Source organism: Lutra lutra, chromosome X (genome assembly GCF_902655055.1).
Source record: "Lutra lutra chromosome X, mLutLut1.2, whole genome shotgun sequence".
In the NCBI taxonomy this organism is placed as follows: domain Eukaryota; kingdom Metazoa; phylum Chordata; class Mammalia; order Carnivora; family Mustelidae; genus Lutra; species Lutra lutra.
The window spans coordinates 52,651,973-52,679,253 of record NC_062296.1 but is presented as its reverse complement, the minus strand read 5'-3'; the positions used below and the strand labels follow the sequence as shown (position 1 = coordinate 52,679,253).

At 36.9% G+C, this 27,281-nt stretch overlaps 1 protein-coding gene and 1 pseudogene across 1 annotated transcript in view; both read right to left on the bottom strand.

The window, feature by feature from the left end:
* Positions 1–3,928: 3,928 nt before the first annotated feature.
* Positions 3,929–6,311, bottom strand: LOC125091484 (shugoshin 1-like; annotated as a pseudogene).
* Positions 6,312–19,598: 13,287 nt separating this feature from the next.
* The window catches only part of LOC125091483 (uncharacterized), a 38,608-nt gene continuing 30,925 nt past the window's right edge, over positions 19,599–27,281 (bottom strand). Inside the window, exons 2-4 of the mRNA XM_047715115.1 lie at positions 23,812–24,012; positions 20,906–20,964; positions 19,599–20,134 (exon numbers count right to left, since the gene is read on the bottom strand). Of these exons, the coding sequence (XP_047571071.1) occupies positions 19,630–20,134; positions 20,906–20,964; positions 23,812–24,012 (765 nt within the window). The 3' untranslated portion in view covers positions 19,599–19,629. The remainder of the gene's footprint in view (positions 20,135–20,905; positions 20,965–23,811; positions 24,013–27,281) is intronic.

Below are 27,281 nucleotides of genomic sequence, written 5' to 3'. Positions count from 1 at the left end.
AAGATAATTCAATGCTCATGGAATGAAGGAACAAATATTTTTTAAATGCACATACCACCCAAAGCAATCTACACATTTAATGCAATTTCTTTCAAAATACCAGCAACATTTTAAACAGGACTAGAACAAACAATCCTAAAGTTTCATGGAATCACAATAGACACCCAAATAGTCAAAGCAATCCTGAAAAATAAAAGGAAGACAGGAGGTATCACAATTCCAGATTTCAAGTTATACTACAAAATTGTAGTAATCAAAACAATATGGTACTGACACAAAAAAAGACACATAGGTAAAATGGAACATAATAGAAAATTCAGAAATAAACCTAAAATTACATGTCAAATTAATCTTTGACTAAGGAAGGAAAAATACTCAATGGAGAAAAGATTGTCTCTTCAACAAATGGTGTCAGAAAAACTGGACATCTTCATGCAAAAGAATGAAACTGGACCACTTTCTTATACTAAACACATAAACAAATTCAATGGATTAAAGACCTAAGTGTGAGAGCTGAAACCACAAAAAATCCTAGAAGAAAGGACACACAGTGCTTTCTCTGAGATTGGTTATAGTAACAGCTTTTAGATATGTCTCCTGAAGTGAAGGAAACCAAAGCAAAAATAAACTATTGGGATTACATGAAAATAATTTTTTTCTGCATAACAAAGGAAACAATCAATAAAGCTAAAAGACAACCTACCAAATGGAAGAAGATATTTGTAAATGACACATATAAAAATAGGTTAGTATTCAAAATATATAAAGAACTTATAAAACTCAATACCTATAAAACAAATAATCCAATTTAAAAATGGGCAGAAGACATAAGCAGTCATTTCTCCAAAGAAGACATCCAGAAGGCCAAAAGATACATGAAAAAATTTTCAACATTACTCAGCATCAGAAAAATACATATCAAAATCCAAACCACAACAGACAACATATAGATGGGTTTTGTTTTTTAATCCATTCTGATACCCTGTGTCTTTTGATTGGGGCATTTAGCCCATTAACATTCAGGGTAAGTATTGAGAAATATGAATTTAGTGCCATTGTATTGCCTGTAAGGTGACTGTTATTGTATATTGTCTCTGTTTCTTTCTGATCTACACAATGGAATACTATGCAGCCATCAAAAGAAATGAAATCTTGCCACTTGCGACGACGTGGATGGAACTAGAGGGTATCATGCTTAGTGAAATAAGTCAATCAGAGAAAGACAACTATCATATGATCTCCCTGATATGAGGGAGAGGAGATGCAACATGGGGGGTTAAGGGGGTAGGAGAAGAATAAATGTAACAAGATGGGATTGGGAGGGCGACAAACCATAAGTGACTCTTAATCTCACAAAACAAACTGAGGGTTGATGGGGGGGAGGGGAGTTAGGAGGGGGGGTGGGGTTATGGACACTGGGGAGGGTATGTGCTATGGTGAGTGCTGTGAAGTGTGTAAACCTGGCAATTCGCAGACCTGTACCCCTGGGGATAAAAATATATGTTTATAAAAAATAAAATTAAAAAAAAACACAACAGATATATCTCACAATCATCAGAATGCTTAAAATCAAAACCAGAAGAAACAACAAGTGTTGGTGAGGATTTGGAGAAAAGTGATCCCCCTTGCACTATTGGTGGGAAGGCAAACTGGTGCAGCCACTGTGGAAAACTGTAGAATTTCCCCAAAAAGTCAAAAATAGATGTACCCTATGATCCAGTAATCACACTACTGGGTATTTATTAAATAATATTATTTAATAATATTTAAATAAATATTAAAAACAAAAACAAAACACACACACATACACACAAACACATTCAAAGGGTTATATGCACCCTTATGTTTATTACAACATTATTTACTGTAGCCAAATTATGATAGCATCTCAAGTGTACATTGATAGATGAATGGATAAGGAAGATGTGAGATATATTTATATATATGTGTGTGTGTGTGTGTGTGTGTGTGTGTGTGTTAGCATTATATATATAATATATATAATGGAATAATACTGAGCCATATAAAATAATGAAATCTTACCTTTTGCAACAACATGATAGAGAGAGAGACTAAAATGCTAAGTGAAATAAGTCAGTCAGAGAAAGACAAATATCATATGATTTCACTCATACACAGAATTTAAAAACAAAACAAGTGAACAAAGTAAGAGACAAACCAAAAAACAGACTCGTAATTATTTAGAACAAACTGATGGCTACTAAGTGAAAGTGGGTTGGGAGGATGGGTGAAATAAATGAAGAAGATTAAGAGTACACTTGTCATGATGAGCACTGAGTAATGAATAGAATTGCTGAATCAATATGTTGTACTCCTGAAACTAATATGACACTGTCTGCAATTATACTGGAATTAAATTTACTGGAATTAGATTAAATACTGGAATTAAAATTATTTGTTTTTTAAAGAAAGGACAAATACCCAACTTTTGTATCAACATGAACAGGACTGGAGGAGAGTATGCTGAGTGAAGTAAGTCAAGCAGAGGGAGTCAATCATCATATGGTTTCATTTACTTGTGGAGCATCAGGAATAACATGGGGGACATTGAGTGAAGGAGAGGAGAAGTGAGTTGGGGGAAATCGGAGGGGGAGATGAGCCATGAGATACTGTGGACTCTGAGAAACAAACTGATGATTTTGGAGGGGAGGGAGGTGGAGGGTTGGGAGACCTGGTAGTGGGTATTAAGGAGGGCACAGATTGCATGGAGCACTGGGTGTGGTACATAAACAATGAATCTTGGAACACTGAAAAAAATAAAATTAAATTTAAAAAAAAGCATGGCACAGGACCAAAAATAGACACATAGATTAATAGAACAAAATGAAGAGCCCAGAAATAAATCCATGATTATATGGTTAATTGATCTATTACAAAGAAGGTAATGTTAATTCTTCTTAAATGCTTTCAAAATAATGAAGAGGAGAGAACATCTCTAAACTTATTTTTTGAGGCCAGTACTACCCTGATACCAAAGCCAGATAAGAAAGTACAAGGAGGGGTGCCTGGGTGGGTTAGTTGGTTAAGTGTCTGCCTTCAGCTCAGGTAATGATGCCAGGGTCCTGGGATTGAACCTCACATTGGGCTTCCTCGTCAGTAGAGGAGTCTGCTTCTCCCTCTCCCTGAGGCCCTGCTTGGGCGCTCTCTCTCTCACTCTCTCTCTCTCTCTCTCTCAAATGAATACATAAAATTTTTTTAAAAAGACAATACAAGGAAAAAATCTATATGATAATATACCTGATGATATAGATGCAATAATTGCCAACAAAATACCAGGAAACTGAATTCTACAGCACAAGTATCAGACATGTTGATCAAATGGGATTCATATATGGGAAGAGAGGATGGTTCAACATACACCAATTAATAAATGTGATAGATATTAATAAAATGAAAGATAAAAATCAAATTATCACAGTTTTTGCACTCTCCCTCTACCCTGCTAATGCTGGTGGGCATGATCTACCCCTGTGCTCTCCAGTTGCCCTGTCAATGTCAGCAGACCCTTAAGGTTTGTGTACTCTCTAGGTGCCCTTCCAAAAATGTTCTCCCCCTGCCCTCCCAAAATTGGTGGATATACATGAACTCTCCTGAGGCCTTGATAAAACCAGTAGGCATGACTTGCCCTTGAACTCTCCAATTAACTTACTAGAGCCAGCAGGAAAATGTGGATCACAGAGTGGACTCTGTTTTATCACTTAGCTCTGGTAGCCAAGATGGCTTGCATACCTGGGCCCCTTGGGAAGGTGACAATTGCAGAGATAATTCTTACCAGTCTACCACTCCCAGGTAATGACAAAGAAAGCAAACAAAAACATATTTATAGTCTTCCTATGAAAAAGACCCATTTATTTGTCCTGTAGTCTGAGGAGTAGGCTTTAGGTTCACCACACATATAGAGACTATGTTAGGTGCTCTCCGGGAATGTGGACTGTGGAAAAATTTGGGGTTCTATATAGGCCTCAATACAGCTCACCAGTATCTTCCAGAAAGGAGCATATACATTCAAATGCAACCTCAAATTTTGTAACTCTTGCCTAGGAGATAGCTGTAGATTACCTGGTCTAAAGAGCAGTAGGGTCTGTGGCTACAGTTCACCCAGAGGATATTAAATATTTGCATACTTTATAAACTGCAGCATGATGGCTCTCAGTCATCCTCAAACTAGGAGCTGACTGAGATGACTTGATCACTGAGAGGTCTTGGCCTATCCTCAATACCTGGAACCTATGAAGAATAAATCAGCCTTCTTATATAAACAAAAAGGTGCTATAGACAACCAAAAGTTAGAACAGTGTTAAGTGACAAGCTTCATAACTTGCACACGAACTTGGAGAGGTAGATATTTCACCTAACATACAAAAAAAAAAAAATACAGAGACAAAAATAAAGAAACAGAGGAATGTGTTCCAGATGAAAAAGCATTAAAAAAAAAACAACCTTGAGGAAAAAAAAACATAATGAAACAGAGATAAGTAATTTACCTTACAAAGAGTTCAAATTAATGGTCACAAAAAATGCCCACCAAAGGGGTAAGTGCAGTAAAAATCTTTGACAAAGAGACAGAAAATATTAAAAAGTACCAAACAGAATTCACAGAACTAGAGACTACAATAACTGAACTGAAATATACACTGGAGTTCAATAGCAGACTAGATAAAACAAAATAAAAGATCAATGAGCTAGAAGACAGGACCGTGGAACTCACCGAAACAGAAGCGGCAAGAAAAGAATGTAAAAAAGTGAAGATACCTTAAGGGACCTATGGGCCAACATCAAGTAGATCAATATTTGCATTAGAGCAGTAACAAAAGAAGAGAGAAAGAAAGGGAAAAAATTTAATTTGAAGAAATAATGACTGAAAAGTTCTCTGTCCTGGGAAAGGGAAAAAAAAAAGTCCAGATCCAGGAATTTCAGAGATTTCCAAGTGACATAAATCCAAACTCATCCACCTGATGTCACATTATAGTTAAAATCTCAAATATTGAAGAGTAAGTCTCAAATGTAGAAAGAAGAAAACAATTTGTTACACACAAGGGATCCCTCATAAGAATTTCAGCAGATTTTTCAGCACTTGATTCACAGATACTTACTTCAAATTCATTGTTGTTTTCTTCTCTGTTAGAATCCTTGCTCACTTTTTTTGTCAGAAAGGAGTGAGATGAATACCATCTTTCAAATTAAAATTGTAAGCAACACTGGAAGTGACAGTTCATTCAACTTTTTTTTGAAACAGTTTTTTTTTTAATTTTTACATTTGCTCCACTATACTTTGATACAGATTTTTATTTTCTCTATTAGCTTTGCCAGTCTCCTTTTCTTCCTTCTGCACCTCTATGCTTACTTTTAGTTTGTTCAAACTTATATTCTAAAATGTTTTCTTTTGTTTTAATAGGTCTTCCTGAGTCAGTCAACATTGGTGATAAGTTAATATGATCCTTACTTCTTTGACAAACACTTTGTTCTATGTTTTCAGGTATGTTCATGTTTACTAGTGGGTCTACACATCTAATTATTTCAGATTCAAAAGGCTGCACTGGGAAATGACTGATTTTAAAATCATCCAAGGTATTGAACTGACATAGATTGTTAAAATGTTTCTTTAAACTTTGATGGACAGATACAGTTCTAGGTAAGACATTATCAGCAGATTTATCTTCATCTGAATCTAAATCAAATCCCAGTCTATCTTGAAAAATAGGTATTTGCTCTTCTATTTGGAATGATTCTCTTTGTCCTGGAAATTGATCTTCCTAAAGAGGAACTTGTGGTATATCCTTACAAATAAATGCCCAGAGTTGTTGTCACTATTGGAGTCCATTCCAGAGGGACATATTTCCTAGTTTTGAACAGTTTCTTCTCTTTGGTGTGAAGTTTTTCTTTCAATGCATGTAGCTGACATGTGAGGTAGTAACATTCTTTCCTCAGTTGGAGGATGATATCTTGGGCTATTCTCACTTCGGATTTTTCATTTTCCAAACCTAAAACTAACATTCTGTCTTGGTAGTTTGTTTTGTTTTGTTTTGTTTTGTTTTTGCAGTCTAGAAGTGTTAGAGACTATTTGGCATAGTGCAGTTACAAAAGACTTTCGTTTGCCATCTCTGGCGAATTTTTATTCCTATTCTCTTTCATCCATTTCTTTATGTCTTCAAGACTGTATGAAAGTACTTTTTAAGGGACCTTGGCCATCTTCTGCTTGCCCAGTACTTCTGCCACAGCTGTTGTCCTCCTCCTTACATTCCAAGGTTCTGTGAGGCTGTCCAGCTGCTGTATCCCGTGTTTTGGACCATTAGAGTCTAGGTTCCATCTACTGTCCCTTATCAAAATTTCAATGACATTTTTCCACAGAAATAGCAGACAATCTTAAAATTTGCATGTATCTGATAAACATCATGAATACCCAAAACAATGTTGAGAAAGAACAAAACTGGAGGCATCACATTCTTTATTTAAAACTGTATTACAGGATATAGTAACTAAAACAGTATGGTATTGCCAAGAAACAGACACAAAAATCAATGGAAGAAATAGAAAGTTCAGAAATAAACTCACTTGAATTTTATGACAAAAAAATCTATGTATATACAATGGGGAAAGTATAATCTCTTCAGTAAATGGTGTTGGAGAAACTAGACAGCCTCATGCAAAAGAATGAAACTAGACTATTATCTTACATCATACACAATGAACTCAAATGTTTTAGACTTAAAAGGAAGACCTAAAAACATAAAACTCCTAGAATAAAATACACACAATAAGCTCCTTGACATTGGTTTTGGCAACTTGTACCTGACCTAAAAGAAAAGCAAAAAAAAACAAAACAAAACCCACAAATCCATACAAATAAACAAAAGGGATTATATCAAACTGAAAAGCTTCTGTTCAGCAAAGGAAAGCATCAAGTAAAATGATAAAGAAATCTACTGAATGATGGGGTAACAGGGTGACTTAGTGAGTTAAGCATCTGCCTCGGCTTAGGTCATGATCCCAGGATCCTGGGATTGAGCCCACATCAAGCCCCGCATAAAGCCCCACATGGGACTCCCTGCTCAGCAAGGATCCTGATTCTCCTTTTCCCTCTGCCATTTCCCCTCCTTGTGCTTTCTTGCTCTATTCTGTCAAATTAAAAATCTTTAAAGAAAAAAAAAGAAACCAACTGAATGAAAGAAAATATTTGCAAGTCATATCTGGCAAAGGATTAATGAAGATAATATATAAAGAACTCACAGAACTCAATAGCAAAAAAAAAAAAAAAAAAAAAGCTGATTGAAAAATTGTCAGAGGACCTGAATAGATTTCTTTTTTGCAAATAAGACATCTAGATGACCAACAGGGCTATGAAAAAATGTACCACATCACTAATTATCAGGGAAATGCAAATCAAATTCACAAGATACCACCTCACATCTGTTAGAATGGCTAGTATCAAAAAGACCAGAAATAATGAGTGTTGGCTAAAATGTGGAGAAAAGGGGATTCTCGTGCATTGTTGGTGGGAATTTAAATTGGTGCAACCACTATTTAAAACAATACGGAGTTTCTCCACAAAATTAAAAATGGAACTACCATCTTATCCAACAATTCTACTACTAAGCTTTTATCTGGAAAAATAAAATGAAAACACTACTTCTAAAAGATATATACACCCTTATGTTCATTGTAGTATTATTTACAATATCCAAGATTTGGAAATAACCTGAGTGTCTATCAATGGATGAATGGATAACAAAGATGTGGTATATAAATGCAATGTAATAGTATTCAGCCATTAAAAAAAATGAAATCTTGACATTTGTGACAACACTGATGGACCTTGAGGGAATTATGATAAGTGAAATAAGTCAGAGAAAAAACAAACACCATATTTCACTTATATGAGAAATCTAAAACCAAAACAAAATTCACTGATAGGACAGAACTGTGGGTGTTAGAGTGGAGAGAGCTTTGGGTTGGGTGAAATGGGTAAAGGGGGTCAAGAAGTAAAATCTTTCCAATATAAAATACATGTTATGGAGATGTAATGTACAACACAGTAACTGTAGTCAATAACATTGTAGTGCATATTTGAAAGTTGCCAATAGAGTAAATCCTAAAATTTCTCATCACAAAAAAATTAAAACTTTTTATGGTGAAAAATGATTACTAAGCTTATTGTTGTGATTATTTAGCAGTGTAGGCAGATATTGAACCATTATGTTGTGTACCTGAAACTAATATAATGTTATATTTCAATTATACTTCAATCTTTAAAAGACCTTCAGGTCAGGGTTAAAAAAAATCAAATTATCACCTATACAGAGGAAGAAAGAGCATTTGACAAAATTCCACGTGCATTCCTAATAAAACTCTCAATAAATTAAGTACAGAAGGAATGTACCTTAACACAATGAAGGCTAAATATGACAAACCCACAGCTAACATAATACTTCATGGTGAAAAGTCGAAAAATTTTCCACTTAAGAGATCAAGAACAAGATATGAGTGGCCACTCACACCACTCTAAATTATCATAGTACTGGATGTCCTAGCCAGAGCAATAAGAAAAACAAGAAACAAAAAGCATCTAAATCACAAAGGAAGAAGTAAAATTAACTTTGTTTACACATGACATGATTTATATATTGAAAATCCTAAAGATTCCACCAAAATTTTTAGATCTTATCAATAAATGCCATGAAGTTGCGGAATATAAAATCAACATTAAAAAAAATCAATAATGTTTCCATACACTAACAACAAATTATCTTAAAAAGAAATAAAGGGAACAATCCCATTTATAATAGCTTCAAAAAGAAAATTCTTTAGGAATAAATTTAACACAAGAGGTGAAAGATCTCTGCACTGAAAATTGTGACATTGGTGAAAGAATTTGAATAAGACATAAATAAAGGATATATTGTGCTCATGGCTTATAGAATTAATATTGTTAAAATATCCCTACTACCCAAAGTTATCTGCACATTGAATGCCAACCCTGTAAGATTCAAGTATTTTTTTATAAAAATAAAAGAAAACAATCCTAAAATTTATATGAAACCACAGAAGATTGTGAACAGAATATTGAGAAAGAAGAACAAAGCAGGAGGCATTATGCTTCCTGATTTTAAACTATACTATAAATCTATAGTAATCAAAACAGTATACTATTTGCATAAAATAGATACATGGAAGAGAATCAAGAGTCCACAAATAAACTCATGCACATCTGTTCAACTAATATTTGACAAAGGGTTCAAGAACATTTAATGGTGAAAAGATCTTTTTTCTTTTTTTTTTAAAGATTTTATTTATTTATTTGACAGAGAGAAATCACAAGTAGGCAAACAAGTTGGCAGGGGGAGAGCAGGGTCCCTGCTGAACAGAGAGCCCAGTGTGGGACTTGATCCCAGGACCCTGAGATCATGATCTGAGCTGAAGGCAGAGGTTTTAACCCACTGAGCCACCCAGGCACTCCAAAGATCATTTCTTCTATAAATGGTACTGGGAAAATTGTATGTTTACATGCAAAAGCATGAAACTGGACCACTATTTATGCTCACAAAAATTAACTTGAAATATGTTAAAGACTATAAGTATGACCTGAGATCATAAAATTTCTAACAACAACAACAACAACAACAATAACAACAACAAAAATAAAACCATAAGAGAACACATCTTTGACATTGGTCTTAGAAATTATTTTTGGATATGACACCTAAAGGACAAGCAATAAAAGCACAAATAATTAAGTGGGACTATGTCTAAATGAGAAAGTTTTTTAGTGAAAGCAAATAATCAGATTCAAGAAGATAGTAGTGAAGTAAGAGGTCCACAGGCCCATCTCTTCCATGAACACCACTAAATAACTCTAAACTCATCCTGAATACCCCCCAAACTCAATCTGAACACTGGCAGAACAAACTCCACAACTTAAGGGAAAAAAGAGGCCACATAGAAGGTAGGACATACAGGGACTGCTGGTGATGCAGAGGAGAGGGAGCAGTTGGGGAGAAAAAGGGCAAGAGATAGAGGATCATACTGGGGAATGCACCTGGAGAGCATTTCTCCCAAAGCAGTTGGCTTGAAAAGTGAAAGAAGCTGAATTCTCTGAGTCCTTACAACCAGCAAGGCTTAAGGCCTAGAGTTTTAAATGAGAGTGGGCTTTGCTGGTATTAGCCTGGAGGGCACTGTGCTGCTCCTGGAGAGAAGGCAGGCAAACAACCTGGGGGGAGACAGAGTGGAAACCGTGATCTGAAGAATGCCTGGGGCACAGTGGGAGGAGATTATTCAACTCTTCTCAAAGTGCTTTCCTGAAAGGCAGCATTCAGGGAAACTCCTCTCCAAGAACAAAGGAGATGGCTGGCACCATTTCCCTCCCCCACCCCTCAGCATAAACACATAGCCACCTGTGGGAAGCAGATCAGGGCTGACACAGGCTGCCTAACTTGGTAACATCAAGTCCCACACACATGTGCTCTGGTGTGACTGCCCTCTCTCAAGCTCACATCAGTTCCAGTGCTGCGGGCCACTCCTCCAGAAGACCTACACAGACCCCTGCCCAAACCACTTCCCTAAACCCTGGAGTTTTCAAGGTCAGCAGGCTTGGCTGGAATAAAATCAGGAAGGCACTGGGCTGCTCCTGGAGAGAAGGCAGGCAAAAGCCTAGAGACAAAGAGCATCGCAACAGCGATCTGAATAATGCCTGGATTTCATGGGGGTTAGAGGTAGGGGTATTATTCGCTCTTCAGGGTGTTCTTCCCTGAGTGGCAGCATTCCAGGACATGCCTCTCCAGGGAGAATGGACCTGGTCAGTACCATTCTCTCCCACTCCCCACTCCTCAGCATACACCCAGAGCCACTTGCTGATAGCAGCACAGAGCACACACTGGCTGCTTAACTTGCTTACACCAAGCCACCCACCCTGCTCTCTGGAGGAGCTGTCCTTCTCAGTCAAGCTTGCTTCAGTCCCAAATGGCAGTCCCCTCCCCTAGAACTAGCACAAAATCCAACCCACACCACATCTCCCAAACAGATCTGGAATACCTCAGTTCTAGTGGAACTAGTATCAGGTCTCATTTCACAAGCAAACCAGAGTACAGCTAGTTAAAACTGGGGGGAGGGGAGGGATGGGGTAGCTGAGTGATGAACTTGGGGGAGGGTATATGCTATGCTGAACGTTGTGAATTGTGTAAGACTGATGAGTCACAGACTTGTACCCCTGAAACAAATAATACATTGTATGTTAAAAAAACAAAAACAAACAAACAAAAACTCATCACATTCTGACCAAGGAACAAACACTGCCCTCAACAGGCAAGGAGAGCCTCTGCGAATGAGTGGCCTGAAGGGTAGAGCAGCCAAAACACAACAGCAGAGCACATGCAGCACACACCAGAGACTCTATGAAGCACCAGGTCCGGGACACTACATGGCCTCTTCTTTCTGCCCTTCAGAAGCAGAAAGCATAATTGTTTTTTCTAATACATGGTAGAAGAAGGCAGAGCCTTAGACAAAATGTGAAGAAAAGAAATTTATCCCAGATGAAAGAATAAGTTAAGACTATGGCCAGAGATCTAAGTGAAACAGATATAAGTAACGCACCTGATGGAGAATTTAAAGGAACAGTCATAAGGATATTCACTGGGCTTGAGAAGAGAATAGAAGATATCAGAAAGACCCTTACCACAGAGATTTAAAAAAAAAAGTTTAAAAAAAATCAATCAGAAGTGAAGAAAACAACAAATGAGATTGCAAACAAGTTTGATGCAATGACCAGCAGGCTGGAAGAAGCAGAGGAATGAATTAGTGATACAGAACATAAAATAGTGGAAAATAATGAAGCTGAACAAAAGAGAGAAAGAATTATGGAATACAAGAATACACTTAAGGAGCTCAGTGACTCCATCAAACATAATAACAATCATTATTATAGGAGTCCCAGGAGAAGAAAAGAGAGAAAATGGTGCAGAAAATTTATTTGAGGAAATGATAACTGAAATGTTCCCTAATCTGAGGCAGGAAACAGATAACCAGATCCAAGAAGCACAGAGAAATTCCATCAAAATCAACAAAAGCAGGCCAAAAATGAGAAATATTATAATTAAATTTGCAAAATATAGTGATAAAGAAAAAATCTTAAAAGCAGCAAGTCAAACTCACTCACTTACAAGGAAGACCCATAAGGCTAGCTGCAGATTTCACAATAGAAAATTTGCAGGCCAGAAGAGAGTGCTGAATAGAAAACATCTACAGCCTACAATGCTCTATCTGGCAAGGCTACCATTTAGAATAGAAGGAGAGATAAAGAGTTTCCCAAACAAACAAAAACTAAAAGTGTTGTTGAGCACTAAATCATCCCTGCAAGAAATATTAAAGGGAACTCTGAGCGGAAAGGAAGATCAAAAGTGATAAAGACAAGAAAAGATCAGAGCAAATCTCCAGAATCAACAACAAAACAAGTAATAAAATGGCACTAAATGCATATCTGTCAATCATTACTCTGAATACAAATGGATGAAATGCTCAAATCAAAAGACATAGGTTGTCTGAATGGATTAAAACAAAACAAAACAAAACAACAACAAAAAAAACCAAAACTCATCTATATGATGCCTACAAGAGAGTCACTTTAGACCTAAAGACATGGCAGATTGAAAGTGAGATGATGGAGAAATATTTATCATGCAAAAGGATATCAAAAGAAAGCCAAAGGGGCGCCTGGGTGGCTCAGTGGATTAAAGCCTCTGCCTTCGGCTCAGGTCATGATCCCGGGGTCCTGGGATCGAGCCCCGCATCAGGCTCTCTGCTCAGCGGGGAGCCTGCTTCCTCCTCTATCTCTGCCTGCCTCTCTGCCTCCTTGTGATTTCTGTCTGTCAAATAAATAAATAAATCTTAAAAAAAAAAAAAAAAAGAAAGCCAGAGCAGTGATACTTATTTCAGACAAACTGGACTTTAAAACAAACATTGTAACAAGAGACAAAGCAGGGCACTTTATCAGAATAAAGGAGACAATGCAACAAGAATATCTAATAAATGTAAATATTTATACCCCCAACATGGGAGCACCCAAATATATAAAACAATTAATAACAAATAAAAAAAGGAACTCACTGATAATAATACAATAATAGTAGGGGACTTGAACTTACTTACTTCAATGGACAGATTATCTAGGGAGAAAAATCAAGGAAACAATGGCTTTAAATGACACCCTGGACCAGAAGGACTTAATACATATATTCAAAACATTCCATCCTAAAGCAGCAGAATACATATAGTTTTCAAGTGCACAAGGAACCTTCTCTAGACTAGATGACATACTAGGTTGCAAATCAGGCCTCAACAAATACAAAAAGATTGAAATCACACTATGCGTCTTTTCTGACAATAATGCTATGAAACTTAAAATCAACCATTAGAAAAAATCTGGAAAGACCACAAGTACATGGAGGTTAAACAAAATGCTAACAAACACTGAATGGGTCAACCCCAGGAAATCAACTAAGTAATAAGAAATACTTGGAAAAAATGAAAATAAAACCAAAACTGTCCAAAACTTTTGGAATTCAACAAAAGCCATCCTAGGAGGGAAGGACAGAGCAATAACGGCCTGCATCAAGATGCAAGAAAAGTCACAAATGAAAAACCTAACCTTACACCTAAAGGAGCTAGAAAAAGAAAAATAAATGAAGCCTGAAGCCAAAACAGAAAAGAAGTGAAAATAAAGATTAGAGCAGAAATAAATGATTTTTAGTTCTATAAGTAAAAAACTAAAATAGAGGAACATGGGTGGCTCAGTTGTTTAAGAGTCTGACTCTTGATTTCAACTCAAGTCATGATCTCAGGGTCCTGGTATTGAGCTCCACAAGGGAAATCAGCCCTCAGTGGGGAGTCTGTTTGAGGATTATCTTTCTCCCTTTCCCTCTGCCCTCCTCCAGCATGTGTGCACACACTCTCCCTCTCAAATAATTAAATCTTAAAAAAAGGAAACTAAAATAAAAACAAAAACAAACAAACAAAAAACAATAGAAATGATCAATGAAACCAGGAGCTGGTTCTTTAAAAATTTTAAGAAAATAGATAAACCTTTTGCCAGGCTCTTTCAAAAGACAAGAGAAAGGACCCAAATAAATAAAATCACAAATGAGAAAGGAAAAATAACAAGCAAAGCCACAGAAAAAAAAAGAATTATTAAACAATATTATGAAAAACTGTATGCCAATGAATAGGCAAACCTGCAAAAAAAATGGATATATTCCTAGAAATTGGATAAAATCCTAGAAATATGTAAACTAGCAAAATTGAAACAGAAAGAAATAGAAAACTTGAACGGGCTGAAAACCAACAAAGAAATTGAACCGTTAATCTAAAAACTTACAAAAAACAAAAGTCCAGGGCCAGAATGCTTCACACATGAATTTTAACAAATATTTAAAGAAGAGATAATACTGATTTTTTGCAAACTGTTCCAAAAATAGAAAAGGAAGGAAAGCTTCCAAACTCATTCCATGAGGCCAGCATTACCCTGATATCAAAACCATATAAAGACTCCACTAAAACAGAGAACTATAAGCCAATATCCCTGATGAGTATGGATGCAAACTTTCTCAGTAAATACTTGCAAACAGAATCCAAAATATATTTTTAAAAAAATCATTCACCACAACAAAGTGGGATTTATTCCTGGGTTGCAAGTTTGGTTCAATATTCGCAAATCAATCAACATGATACACCAGATTAATACAGTTAAGGATAAGAACCATATGATGTTTTAGTAGATGCAGAAAAAGTATTTGACAAAGTGCAACAATTCATAATAAAAACCCTCAACAAAGTAGGTTTACAAGGAATGTACTTCAACGTAATAAAGGCCATATATGAAAAACTCACAGCTAATATCATCCTAAATGGGGAAAAATTAAGAGCATTTCTTCTTTAGTCGTGAACAAGACAGGCATGTCACTCTCACCACAGTTATTTAACAGTACTGGAAGTCCTAGACTTAGCAAATAGACAACAAAAAGAAATAGAAGATACCCAAATCAGCAAAGAAGAAGTAATACTTTGACATGATTTTTTTTTTTTAAGATTTTATTAATTTATTTGACAGAGAGATCACAAGTAGGCAGAGAGGCAGGCAGAGAGAGAGGAGGAAGCAGGCTCCCTGCCAAGCAGAGAGCCCAATGCGGGACTCAATCCCGGGACCCTGAGACCACGACCTGAGCTGAAGGCAAAGGCCTAAACCACTGAGCCACCCAGGCGCCCTTGACATGATATTCTATATAGAAAACCCAAAAGACTCCACAAAAAATTGCTAGAACTGATGCAGTGATTCAGTAAAGTTGAAGAAAAGAAAGTTAGCACACAGAAATCTGTTGCATTTCTGTATACAAGTAGTGAAGCAATGGAAAGAGAAATTAAGGAATCAATCCCATTTACAATTGCACTAAAAAAAGTATCATAGCTAGGAATAAACCTTACCAAAGAGGTAAAAGACTTGTATTCTGAAAGCTTTAGAAGACTGATGAGAGAAATTGAAGAGGACACAAAGAAGTGGAAACTTTCAATGCTCATGGATTACAAAGACAACTATTTTTAAAATGTCTATTCTACCCAAAGCAATCTACATATTTTATGCAATCCCTATCAAAATACTAACAGCATTTTTCACAGAGCTAGAAAAATGATGGAATTTGTATGAAACGCCAAAAGTCCCCAAATAACCAAAGCAACCTTACTTAAAAAAAGAAAAACAGAAGGAGGCATCACAATTCCTGACTTCAAGTTATTTGACAAAGCTATAGCAATCAGAACAGTGTGGTACTGGCACAAAAATAGACACATAGATTGATAGAATAGAACAGAAAACCAAGAAATGAATACAGAATCATATGGCCAGTTAATATTAAACAAAGCAGGAAAGAATATCCAATGTGAAAAAGGCAGTCTCTTCAACAATTGGTGTTGGGAAAGGTAAACAACAATATGCAGAAGAATTAAACTGGATCATTTTATTACACCATACACAAAAATAAATTCAAAACAGATAAAAGACCTAAATGTGATACAGGAATCCATCAAAATCCTAGAGGAGAACACAGGCAGTAACCTCCCTGACCTTGGCAGCAACAACTGCTAGACATGTTTCTAAAGGCAAAAATGAACTATTGGGACTTCATCTAAACAAAAGCTTCTGCACAACAAAGGAAACAATCAACAAAACTAAAAGGCAATCTATAGAATGGGAGAAGATATTTGCAAATGTTTTATCAGATAAAAGGCTAGCATCCAAAATCTATAAAGAACTTATCAAACTCAGCTCCTCCCCCAAAAAAATCCAGTCAAGAAATGGGCAGAAGCCATGAACAGATATTTCTCCAAAGAAGACATACAAATGGCCAAAAGGCACATGAAAAAATGCTTAACATCACTTGGCATCAAGGAAATAAAAATCAAAACTACAATGGGATACCACCTCATATCAGTCAGAATGACTAAAACTAACAACTCAGGAAACAACAGATGTTGGCAAGGATGCAGAGAAAGGGGAACCCTCCTACACTGTTGCTGGAAAAGGAAATTGGTGCTGGCACTCTGGAAAACAGTATGGAAGTTCCTCAAAAAGTTAAAAATTGAGCTACCTTATGACCCAGTGATTGCATTACTGCGTATTTATCCAAAGGAAACAAAAATAGTGATTCAGAGGAGCACATGCTTCCCGATGCTTATAACACCAACGTCTATAATAGCCAAACTATAAAGAGCCCAGATGTCCATTGATAGATGAATGGATAATATATAGTGGAATACTATTCAACCATTAAAAAAGTGAAATCTTGCTATTTGCAATGCAATGCAATGATGTGGTTGGAACTATAGAATATTATGCTAAGTAAAATAAGTCAATCAGAGAAAAACAAATACCATATGACTTCACTCATATGTGGAATTTAAGAAATAAAATAGATAAGGTACCTGGGTGGCTCAGTTAGTTAAGTGGTTACCTTCAGCTCAGGTCATGATCCCAGGGTCCTGGGATTGAGTCCCACATCAGGCTCCCTGTTCAGTGGGGAGTCTGTTTTTCCCTCTCTCTCTGCCTGCTGCTCCCAGTGTTTGTACTCTCTCCCTTTCTCCCTCTTTCTGTTAAATAAATAAATATTTTTTAAAAAAGAAGAAGAAACAAGGACGCCTGGGTGTCTCAGTGGGTTAAAGCCTCTGCCTTCAGCTCAAGTCATGATCTCAGGGTCCTAGGTCAAGCCCCAAATTGGGCTCTCTGCTCTGCGGGGATCCTGCTTTCCCTTCCCTCTCTGCCTGCCTCTCTGCCTACTTGTGATCTCTCTCTCTCTGTCAAATAAATAAATAAAATCTTTAAAAAAACCAAAACAGATGAACATAAGGGAAGGGATGGAAAAATAAAATAAGGTAACAACAGAGAAGAAAGCAAACCATGAGACTCTTATCTATAGGACAGAAACTGAAGGTGGCTGGAGGGGAAGTAGGTTGGGGGAATTGGGTAATTGGGTGATGGGCATTAAGGAGGGCACTTGATGTAATGGGCACTGGTGTTATGATGTATCATTAAATTCTACCCCTAAAACTAATAATACACTATATTTAACTAAATTGAATTTTTTAAAAAAGTTTTTAAAGATAAAGATAAAAAGGTGACCAAAAAAAAAGAGGAAAAAAAATCAGTGGAATTAAAAAGGGAACCTATGAAATGGGAGAAAATATTTACAAACCACATATCTGATAAGGGGTTATTTCAACAATACATAAAATATTCATGCAATTCAACAGGAAAAACAAATAATAAACAAAATCTGAGATTAACTGATTTAGAAATAGACATAGGTCCTAAGTAGTCATTTTTCCAAATAAAGTATTCAAATGGCCATCAGACATGAAAAAGCGCTATCACTAATCATGAGGGAAATGCAAATGAAAAACATAATGAGATATCACTTCACACTTACTAGAATAGCTTATGAAAAAGACAAAAGATAACACCAGCAAGGAAATGAGGAAGAGGGTACCCTTGTACACTCATACTAGGCTTGTAAATTTGTGTAGGCACCATGAAAACAGTATAGAGGGCTTTGGAAAATTAAAAATCAACTTATCATATGATCCAGCCATTCTACTTCTGGGTGTATATACAAAGAAAATTAAACCAATATCTCAAAGTGATGTCTGCATCCCTATTCTCACTGCAGCATTATTTACAATAGCCCAGTCATGAAAACCTAAGTGTTCATCAGCAGATGTACAGATAACATGGGAGATAGATAGATGATAGATAGATGATGATAAATGATAGATGCTAGATAAATAGATAGATAGATAGATAGATAGATAGATAGATAGATAGATATGGAATATTATTCAGCCAGAAGAGAAGAACCTGCCATTTATGATGACAGGAATGAATATTGAGGGTGTGATGCTAAGCAAAATGTCAGAGAAAGACAAATTCTGCATGATCTCATTTATAAGCAGAACCAGAAATACCGAACTTAGAGAAACAAAGAACAGATTGGTAGTTGCCAGCATGGATGGATGGGGTGAGAGAAATGGGTGGAGATGGTGAAAATGTATGAACATCCAGTTGTAAGAAGTTACCAGGGTGTATTGTACAACATGATGACTATAGCCAGCAATACAGTATTGTATATTTGAAAGTTTCTAAGAGAGTAGTCCTAAAAGTTCTTATCACTAGAAAAAAAATGTAACTATGTGAGGTGATAGATATTAACCAAAGTTATCATAGTAATCATTTTGCAATATATTCATATATTAAATTACTGTGGTGTATTCCTTAAACTTATATGATGCTATAGGTCAATTATATTTTAATAAAACTGGAAAAAAGAAAAAAGGATATTTATAATTCAGTACAGAATTAAAGCAGCTTTTTTTTTTTTGTTAGAAAAACTCAGCAAAATAAAATTCCGGTTTATGGTTGGACAACATTGTTTCACACATACATCAAACAGGCCAAAAAAAAATAAACAGCAACTTCATAGACAAAAAAGGAAAAAAAAAGAAACCTTTTATCTTTGGCCTTTTTAACCATCTCATACAAACCAACTACTTATAGTACAGCTAAGTACATACACAAAAAGTTACTGGAATGCTCGGAATAAGATTGTTTTTTTGTTGTTGTTTTTGCTTTTTTTACAAGGTTTTTTTTCTCCTTTGAGATTATAATGAACATGGTCACACCACAAGTAAAGTCAGAAGTAGGACAGAGAACTCTCTGAAGGCTGATTTGGTCATCCGAGATCATTAAAAATGGCTGACCCCTAACAATATGTACAAAAATATAAAATGTAAATAAAAAATACAAACAAATTTTCCTTTTTAAAGTACTTTTAAGAAAAAAAGCAGGGCCTTGGAAGTTTGGTTCTTTTTTCCTCCCCTGTTGCAAATTCACGTTGTGGTTTTGGTTGGGTGGCAGAGAGCGTGTGTCATCTGCTGGTGGCACTGCCCGCGTTGGGCAGGCGGGCGGGACTCTCTACTCGAAGGTGACCACGTTTAGATTCTGAGACAGGAAGTGGAGGGTGAATAGGTCACGGTGGCCTTTTTTGTTGTTGTTGTTAAGTTTAACTTTTCCTTTTTTGCTGTCTAGTCATCCTCATCAGTCTTCTGCTTCTTAGTGTTGACATCATCATCCTCATCATCTTCAGCTGCCCATTTGCCCGTAGCTGCCTCAGCCTCCTCATCTTCATCTCCATCCTCTTCTTCACCATCACCTTCCTCTTCTTCCTCCTCCTCCTCCCCACCTTCTTCCTCTTCTTCATCTACCTCATTGTCGGCCTCCTGCTCCCCATTTTCCTCATTAGTGTTCCCATTAGCAGGTGCGTCTCTTCCATTCTCTGCCTCCTCCACAACTTCCTTCTTCTCCTTTAAGTCCTTGGTGGTGATCTTGGAGCTGGTGTCCATGGCCACGTCTGACAAGATGGGGCACGCCGGTGATCCGATGCAGCAGATTAAAAAGAAAGCAAAGTTCGAGGACTCTGGCGAGAAAGCTACTGGAGGCGCGCGGTGGAGGTGGTTGCGGCGAAAGAAGAGCCGGACACAGGAACAATGCAAAGATGGCTTTTCAGAGCAGCCAGTGGGGCTAAGGCAGCTTTTCAAATCAATAGGAAAAGTATAGGTTACTTACAAATTGTATAACTATAATTTATCATTATTTATATTTGTATTATCACTATTTGTATATATGTATGTATTTGTGTGTGTGTGTGTGTGTGTATACACATACATACATATGGAAAACCTATATATATTTTACAACAATTGTGCAAAGCAGGCATTATCAACCCTGTTAGGTTTGAAAAATTAGGTCCATAGAGTTTAGGATTTTAGTTTGCCCTAATGTAAAGAACATGTCTATCCTATTCACTGTTGTGTCCCCATTGTCTAGAAAAGTACCTGTCATGTAGTAGTTCCCCCAAAATATTTTTGAATGACTGAATCTTACAATTGTTGGGAAAATGTATTCCATCTATGTATTAGTCTATTTTTCTTTCATAGTAAGAGAATTATGATGTTCTGTGTGTAAAAATTTTCTCATCTTTAAAGAAGATATACATTTCCCAGTCTTCAATGTAATTAGAAGTGAGCATGTGACAGAGTTCACTCATTGAAATGTAATAGAAATCTCCAGGTTGAGCTTCTAGAAAAGCTCTTAAGGTCAGGATGACTCATCTTATGTATTTCTTTTGTTCTCTGCCCTTTCCTTTCTTCTTATCTAGTACATGTATGTGATACAGGATGTAAAGTAGCTATCTTTTTGTCTTGAGAAGACATGGTTAACCATAGCCAAACTGTATAACTTTGTCATGAGAAAGAGAATGTGTTACCTCTAAACACAGGGCCAATTTTGTCTTTCTCTTACCCTCTTATTGAGCACCACTGGACAGTGAAAATTGTTAGAACCACATGTTGCAGTCCAGACTAAATAGAAGACCAGAAAAGGCTTAGATATCTCAGGGCATCATAAAGCTACCTACCTCTGGAATTCTCATGTGAGAAAAGTAAAATCCCTAATAAAAACAACTCTGTGGAGTTTTCTGTTATTCACAGGTGAAGACAATGCTTAATTTATGAAACTATGGGCAGGCCTTTTGGGGGGTGGGGGACCATAATAGCCAGGGCAAGGAATTCATTTCTTTTTTTGGGCATTTGGTAAAAATAGATTTTCCTGAAGAATGTGAAATCCCTATTTAAAAATTAGAGGGAGGAGTTACCAGGTCTAGTTGTGAAAAAAAAAAAAAAAACAATTTAATTCCTATGAGTTTACTTTCCTCTAAAATGCCTAGCAAGGAAAAGAGTACTGTGGAATTAGGAGTTCTGATCATGGTCCAGGAGTATTTGAGTCTGGGCATGTAAAATGAATTTGCATAAAGCAGTGAGTTTGTGTTCCCTTTATCCTATCAGGTCTGGCACTGGACTAGACATACACACACACACACATGCATGCACACACCATTAAATGCATAATAGTTGTAGCTTTCCTACCCTCTGCACTCTGTCCTTACTCTCTGTTCCCCCAACGTATGCCTCCTTCCTAGTCAGAAGCCCGAAGTCCTAGTACTGACTGTATCATGAAGTCCTCAGAAATTATTCAGTACTCAAGAATACAGGCTGTCCCGTGAGTGGGACAAGTAAGAGTGATGGTGATGACTGGGCTTGATCCAAAAGTCAGTATTTTAAATAAACCAAAATTAAAACCAAGTACGCTTTGAAACCATTTGTCCAAAGGGGCTCATCTCTGTCAACAAATATACAGACTGCATACTGCCACTCACAATCCCTCATTAACCTACACTCTCATGGTATACAATCATGGTACTCTCCCTCACCAAGCCCAGACAGAGCCACACAATCCTTTCCAAAACAGTATATAACACAGTCACAATTAGTTAGTTAGTACTTGCAATGTTATTCATGTTTCATTCTAGGACTAGGGAGAAAGGGAGAATGTGGGTGTAAAAGCAGGATGAATACCCTACTTTTGCATCAACATGGATGGGACTGGAGGAGATTATGCTGAGTGAAATAAGTTAAGCAGAGAAAGTCAATTATCATATGGTTTCACTTTTGAAGCATAAGAAATAACACGGAGGACATTAGGAGAATGAAAGGAAAAGTGAAGGAGGGGAAATTAGAGGGGGAGAGGGGACATGAACCATGAGAGACTGTGGACTCTGAGAAACAAACTGAGGGTTTTGGGGGGGGTAGACAATGAGGTGCTCCTTGTTGTGGGTATTAAGGAGGGCATAGAGCACTGGGTGTTGTACATAAACAATGAATCTTGGAACACTGAATCAAAAATTAATGATGTATTTTATGGTGACTAACATAACACAATAAAATTTTTAAAATTTTTAAAGAAAGGCAGTGATGTGGTAAATGAGGATCAAGACAACAGCAAAAAGATTAAAAATGGAGTGCAGAATTGTGGCTTTCAGAAATCAGCTGATACAGAGAGGGTGGATACAGAAGCTTTGTGGAGGATAACAAGGCTGAGATGGAGTCAAGGAGAAAATTGTTAGGATTGCCTGCTCAGCCTACATAGGAGTACTTCAACAGTGCTCTTTCACAAGAATCTTGTGGACACAGGCCTCTGGGGAATGCAGGCAGAGGTGAAAGTCAAATCAGAGAGATTACAGAGAGGAAAGCAAGAGAAGACTACAGGTTTCTAGAATATATTTAATCTAGTCCTAGTGTCTAGGAGTTTAAACAATCCATCCCTACCTCTTAGCCTTCCTTCACTGGACTATGACCTGTGACTTAACTATTTTAAAATATTCCTCAACATCCCTGAATTGGGTGCTGCACTATTTGGCCCTTGTTAAAAGGCTGTTTTATATGTTTGGTTCCTTCAACTTCTTTGAGGTCTATTGATGTTGGTTTCTAATTGTTTTCAACCTCTGAGGCTGATTCTGGAAAACAGAATCTGTTCAACTGCTCCTCAATTGTTCAACCCTTCTTGAAGGGACTTCAATCCCCAACACTAGCTTTTGGAAAGTCCCTCTTTTTAAGACCAGTTATTTGGAGGTCTCCAAAAGGCATCGGATTTTTTTCAGAAACTTGTTAGAAGAAACTCCTTAGGGACAGACCACCATTTTTTGTTATGGCCCAAACACATTTCACAAAATAAATAACTAAGTCTAAGATTGGGTACATGTTTTTTTTTCCCTATTTTCTCAGGGTGATCATTATACCCCTCCTGGAGCAATGGTTGCCCCCTTAGCTAAATTGGCTCGCTTTTTGTCCTTTCTTTTGTTCCAGACTCTCATGTTTATATTGTTACAAAGTTGTCTCACTGTGTTTATTGGGAGGGCCTGGGCCCTGCCTAGTTTAACAAATTCTCCTGGTCTTAGGCTCTACTAGCTCAAAATTCCAAGGGTGGTTATGCAGATTAAGCCCTATTAAATAATAATAACACATGTGTAAATAGAACAGTAAAGCTTTTAAAGCATGCGTGCTCATGATTTATTGTAATCTTTCCCTGTGAAATAAGTAGATCAGAGGTTATTATCCCCATTTTCAAAAGAAAAAAACTGTGTTCCTGAGAGGGGTTTTGATTTGTGCAAGGACGCATTGTATGACTACATAATTCCCTCTCTAATTTTCTTTCTGCTCTACCATGGGCCTCTGAATCAGGGGAGTTTACACCCACAGTGGGATCAGCCTTCTTTTAACAAGCCCCTTTTACCACGGCCAAGGAGCTGGCAGCCTTTAAACCCATCTGGTCTCCAGTGGATGAAGCTTTTAGTGATTGGTGACAAGCCACACCCTCCAGTCCACTCCATTAGGGAATGTTCTGTCTGAACTGCTGGAGACACGCAAAGATCTGTGGTATGTGAGTGTGTAGTCAAAATCTGGTTTGAATTTGCAGACTGCAAACCCCAGAACATTGGCATGGGGCTTAAAAGCATGAGAATGTTTGAGTATGCCCACACTTGAAGAAAGGGCAACATTTTCAGTGCCAGATTCCTGAAAGAAGACAGGGAATATCTATTTAAAACAGAAATGAAAGAGATAGAAGCAAGTGGGAAAGCACTTCATTGAAACCCACTTTATACCATTTTCCAGATGAGATCACACTGAGTCTCAGAAAGATGAAAGGACCCAGTAGAGGTTCTAGTATAAATTCTTGATGGTGGTGGGATTTTAACTCAGTCTGTGTGTTCTCAGACCTGATAATCTCTCCACTGTAGCACACTGTCATGCTAGGTGCCCTCAAGGAGAAGTTTATTATTCTGGTTCACTTCCTTCCTCCCCTTGAGTCAAGGTTTAGGGTGCTCAATTTTCAAATCCACAAGAGAAACTTGATGAGGAAGAAGTAGGGAGCAATGGAAAAATGACTCTGGCTTATCTTGCATGTATGATGACAAAAGAGGAGGGCTCTTCTTTCTTTTTTTTTTTATTCAGCTATCATTTATTAAGAATCTACTATATGCTAATCTATAAATCAGTGAGAAAAAAGATATCCAAGAACTCAGTGCTACTCTGTTCAACACAATATATAGGAAGCAGTTCATTTTTACAGGACCAAAATAACTCTTAGTCAACATGAATCCATCTTCACAATGCTCTTTCACAATCCCTCTCCTGGCAGCCGGTCCAGCTGGTCGGCCCAACACTGCTGTTTCCTAGCATTTCTTAACCAAGAAGGACCATCATTGCCTGTAGCTCTGTGTTCATTGATTTTTATGGTGTTTCTTCAGCTTGAAGTTATATCACTTTTTGGTTCATGTCAGAGCAGCTACTTAAAATCTTGAGAGCATTCATACTTTATATGTATCTGCTCAGATGCAGTGTTAAATGCACCCTTATCTCTAGCATATTTTAGTGTTCCAACTTTCTACAACTGTGTAAAAACATATTCCACAAACCATAGTTGGAATGCTGGCATTGCCAATTAGGCTTTAGGTAAACCAATGTTTATTACTGGATCAGAATCATCTTGAAGAGACATTTAGAGCATTCCCTTTAGAATAATTTGATACCAGGTGCCCCTATAGTGAGTTCTAAATAAACACTACTATTAAGATATGTTCAGCACAATGCCTGATGTATAGTCAAGACTCAATAAATGGTATCAAATTATTCTAAAGGGCTCCTCTTTCTAACATGCTCAAAAGCGATGCAGTTCCTGTTGGCTTTCAGACTGACTTATTTCTTTTTATTGCTTTTAAAGCATTTAAAAATTCATTAGGAGTGATTGATAATGTGCCTGACTCAGAGGGAGGGATGCAATAGGGAGAGATTTCCAATAACTTCATTTTGTAAGTGAAGTAGGAACAACCTAGTCTTGGCAAGTTTATTACCTGAGGCCTAAGCTAGAGAGCCATGAGACTGCTTGCAGCTTTAGCATATCTGGAAGATGGTGTTCTAGCTGGGTTCAGACCCTGAAAGGGCCTTCCACTTGCTTTGTGAATTCTGAGTAGTCATTGAAGTTTCTGTTACCTCAGTGGGGAAAAGTTGCTCTCTATTCTTTCAGTGCAGGGCTCTGAAGGATCAGGATTAGCTCACATGTGATTTTGCAATATAACATATATCTTTACTCTTCTTCTTAGAATTGGTGAGTATAGACATTCCAGGTGGTTGTTGTCTATTCCTGACTAGGTTTATATTCAGTTGTTTAATTACATGAGGTAGTAAAAGCGATTAGTGTGCTAGATGTCAGGACATCCAAATTCTAATCTTAGAGTGTCTTCTTTTTTGGGCATTGGTTTCCACATTAGAGCACAGAGAGATAAATTAACTAGTATCTAGGGGCCTTTCTATTTCTGACAGTCTCCTTTGGGCCTCTTCATACTCTCATACAGACTTAAGAATTTTGGGGACTCCTGGATGGCTCAGTCATTAAGCATCTACCTTTGGCTCAGGTCATGATCCCAGGGTCCTGGGATCGAGTCCCGCATCGGCCTCCCTGCTCAGTGGGGAGTTTGCTTCTCCCTCTCCCACTATCCCTGCTTATATTCCTTCTCTTGCTGTGTCTCTCTCTGTCAAGTAAATAATTTAAAAATATTACACAAGTATTGCAAGGTCACTGCTTTATATTAAGAAAATATAAACAACAAAAGAAAAAGAAAAATCAGAATTTCATTTCTTAGAGATAACTACTGTTAAAATTGAGAGATATCTACCCTTCTGAACATTTTCTATGCACCTTTATCTATGCTTATATATTGCATTTGGACTTTTTTAAAAAATAGATTCATACCATATAGACTACTCTTTTGTAATCTGCTCTTTTCAATTTACAATGAATAATGAATATTGTGCAGAGATGGAAAATTTATGCCACTCTCTTCATGTTATGGATTTGAAACATAGAAGATCTCCATTCTCTCTCCTTATACAGGTGTACGGTAGAGAGAGATTTTTTTTCCGCTTTTTGTCACAATCTCACTAATTTCTTATTTGCTCCTTCACAGTAGTTAACTCTTTAAGTTTTTATTTTAATTCCATTAATTAACATAGAGTGTTATACCAGTTTCGTGTGTATAACATAGTGATTCAACAATTCCATACAACACCCACTGCTTTTCATAAGGACACTCCTTAATCCTCATCATCTCTTTGACCCATTACCTCAACAACCTGCTTTCTGGTAACCAGCAGTTTGTTCTCTATTGTTAAGAGTCTGTTTCTTGGTTTGCCTCATTCTCTTTTTCTTTTTACCCTATGCTTCTTTGTTTTGTTAAATTCCACATATGAATGAAGTTATATGGTATTTGTCTTTCTCTGGCTGACTTATTTCACTTAGCATAATACTCTCTAGTTCCATCCGTGTTGTTGTAAATGGCAAGATTTCATCATTTTTATGGCCAAATAGTATTCCATGGAATATATATTCCATAAAATACTATATATGTGTGTGTGTATATGTATACACATACATACATACACAACACACACACACACACACATACACCATGGAATACTATTTGGCCATATGCCTTTTTTTTATCCATTCATCAATCCATGTACACATGGTGGACTATTTCCATTGCTTGGCTATTGTAAATAATGTTGCTATAAACATAGGGGTGCATGTATCCCTTTGAATTCATATTTTTGTATTCTGAGAGTAAATACCCAGTAGTGTAATTGCTGGATGATAGAAAAGTTCTATTTTTAAATTTTGAAGCACCTCCATACTGTTTTCCACAGTGGCTGCACCAGTTTACATTCCCAACAACAGTGCAAGAGGGTTCCTTTTCTCCACATTCCTTGCGAACACCCTTGTTTCT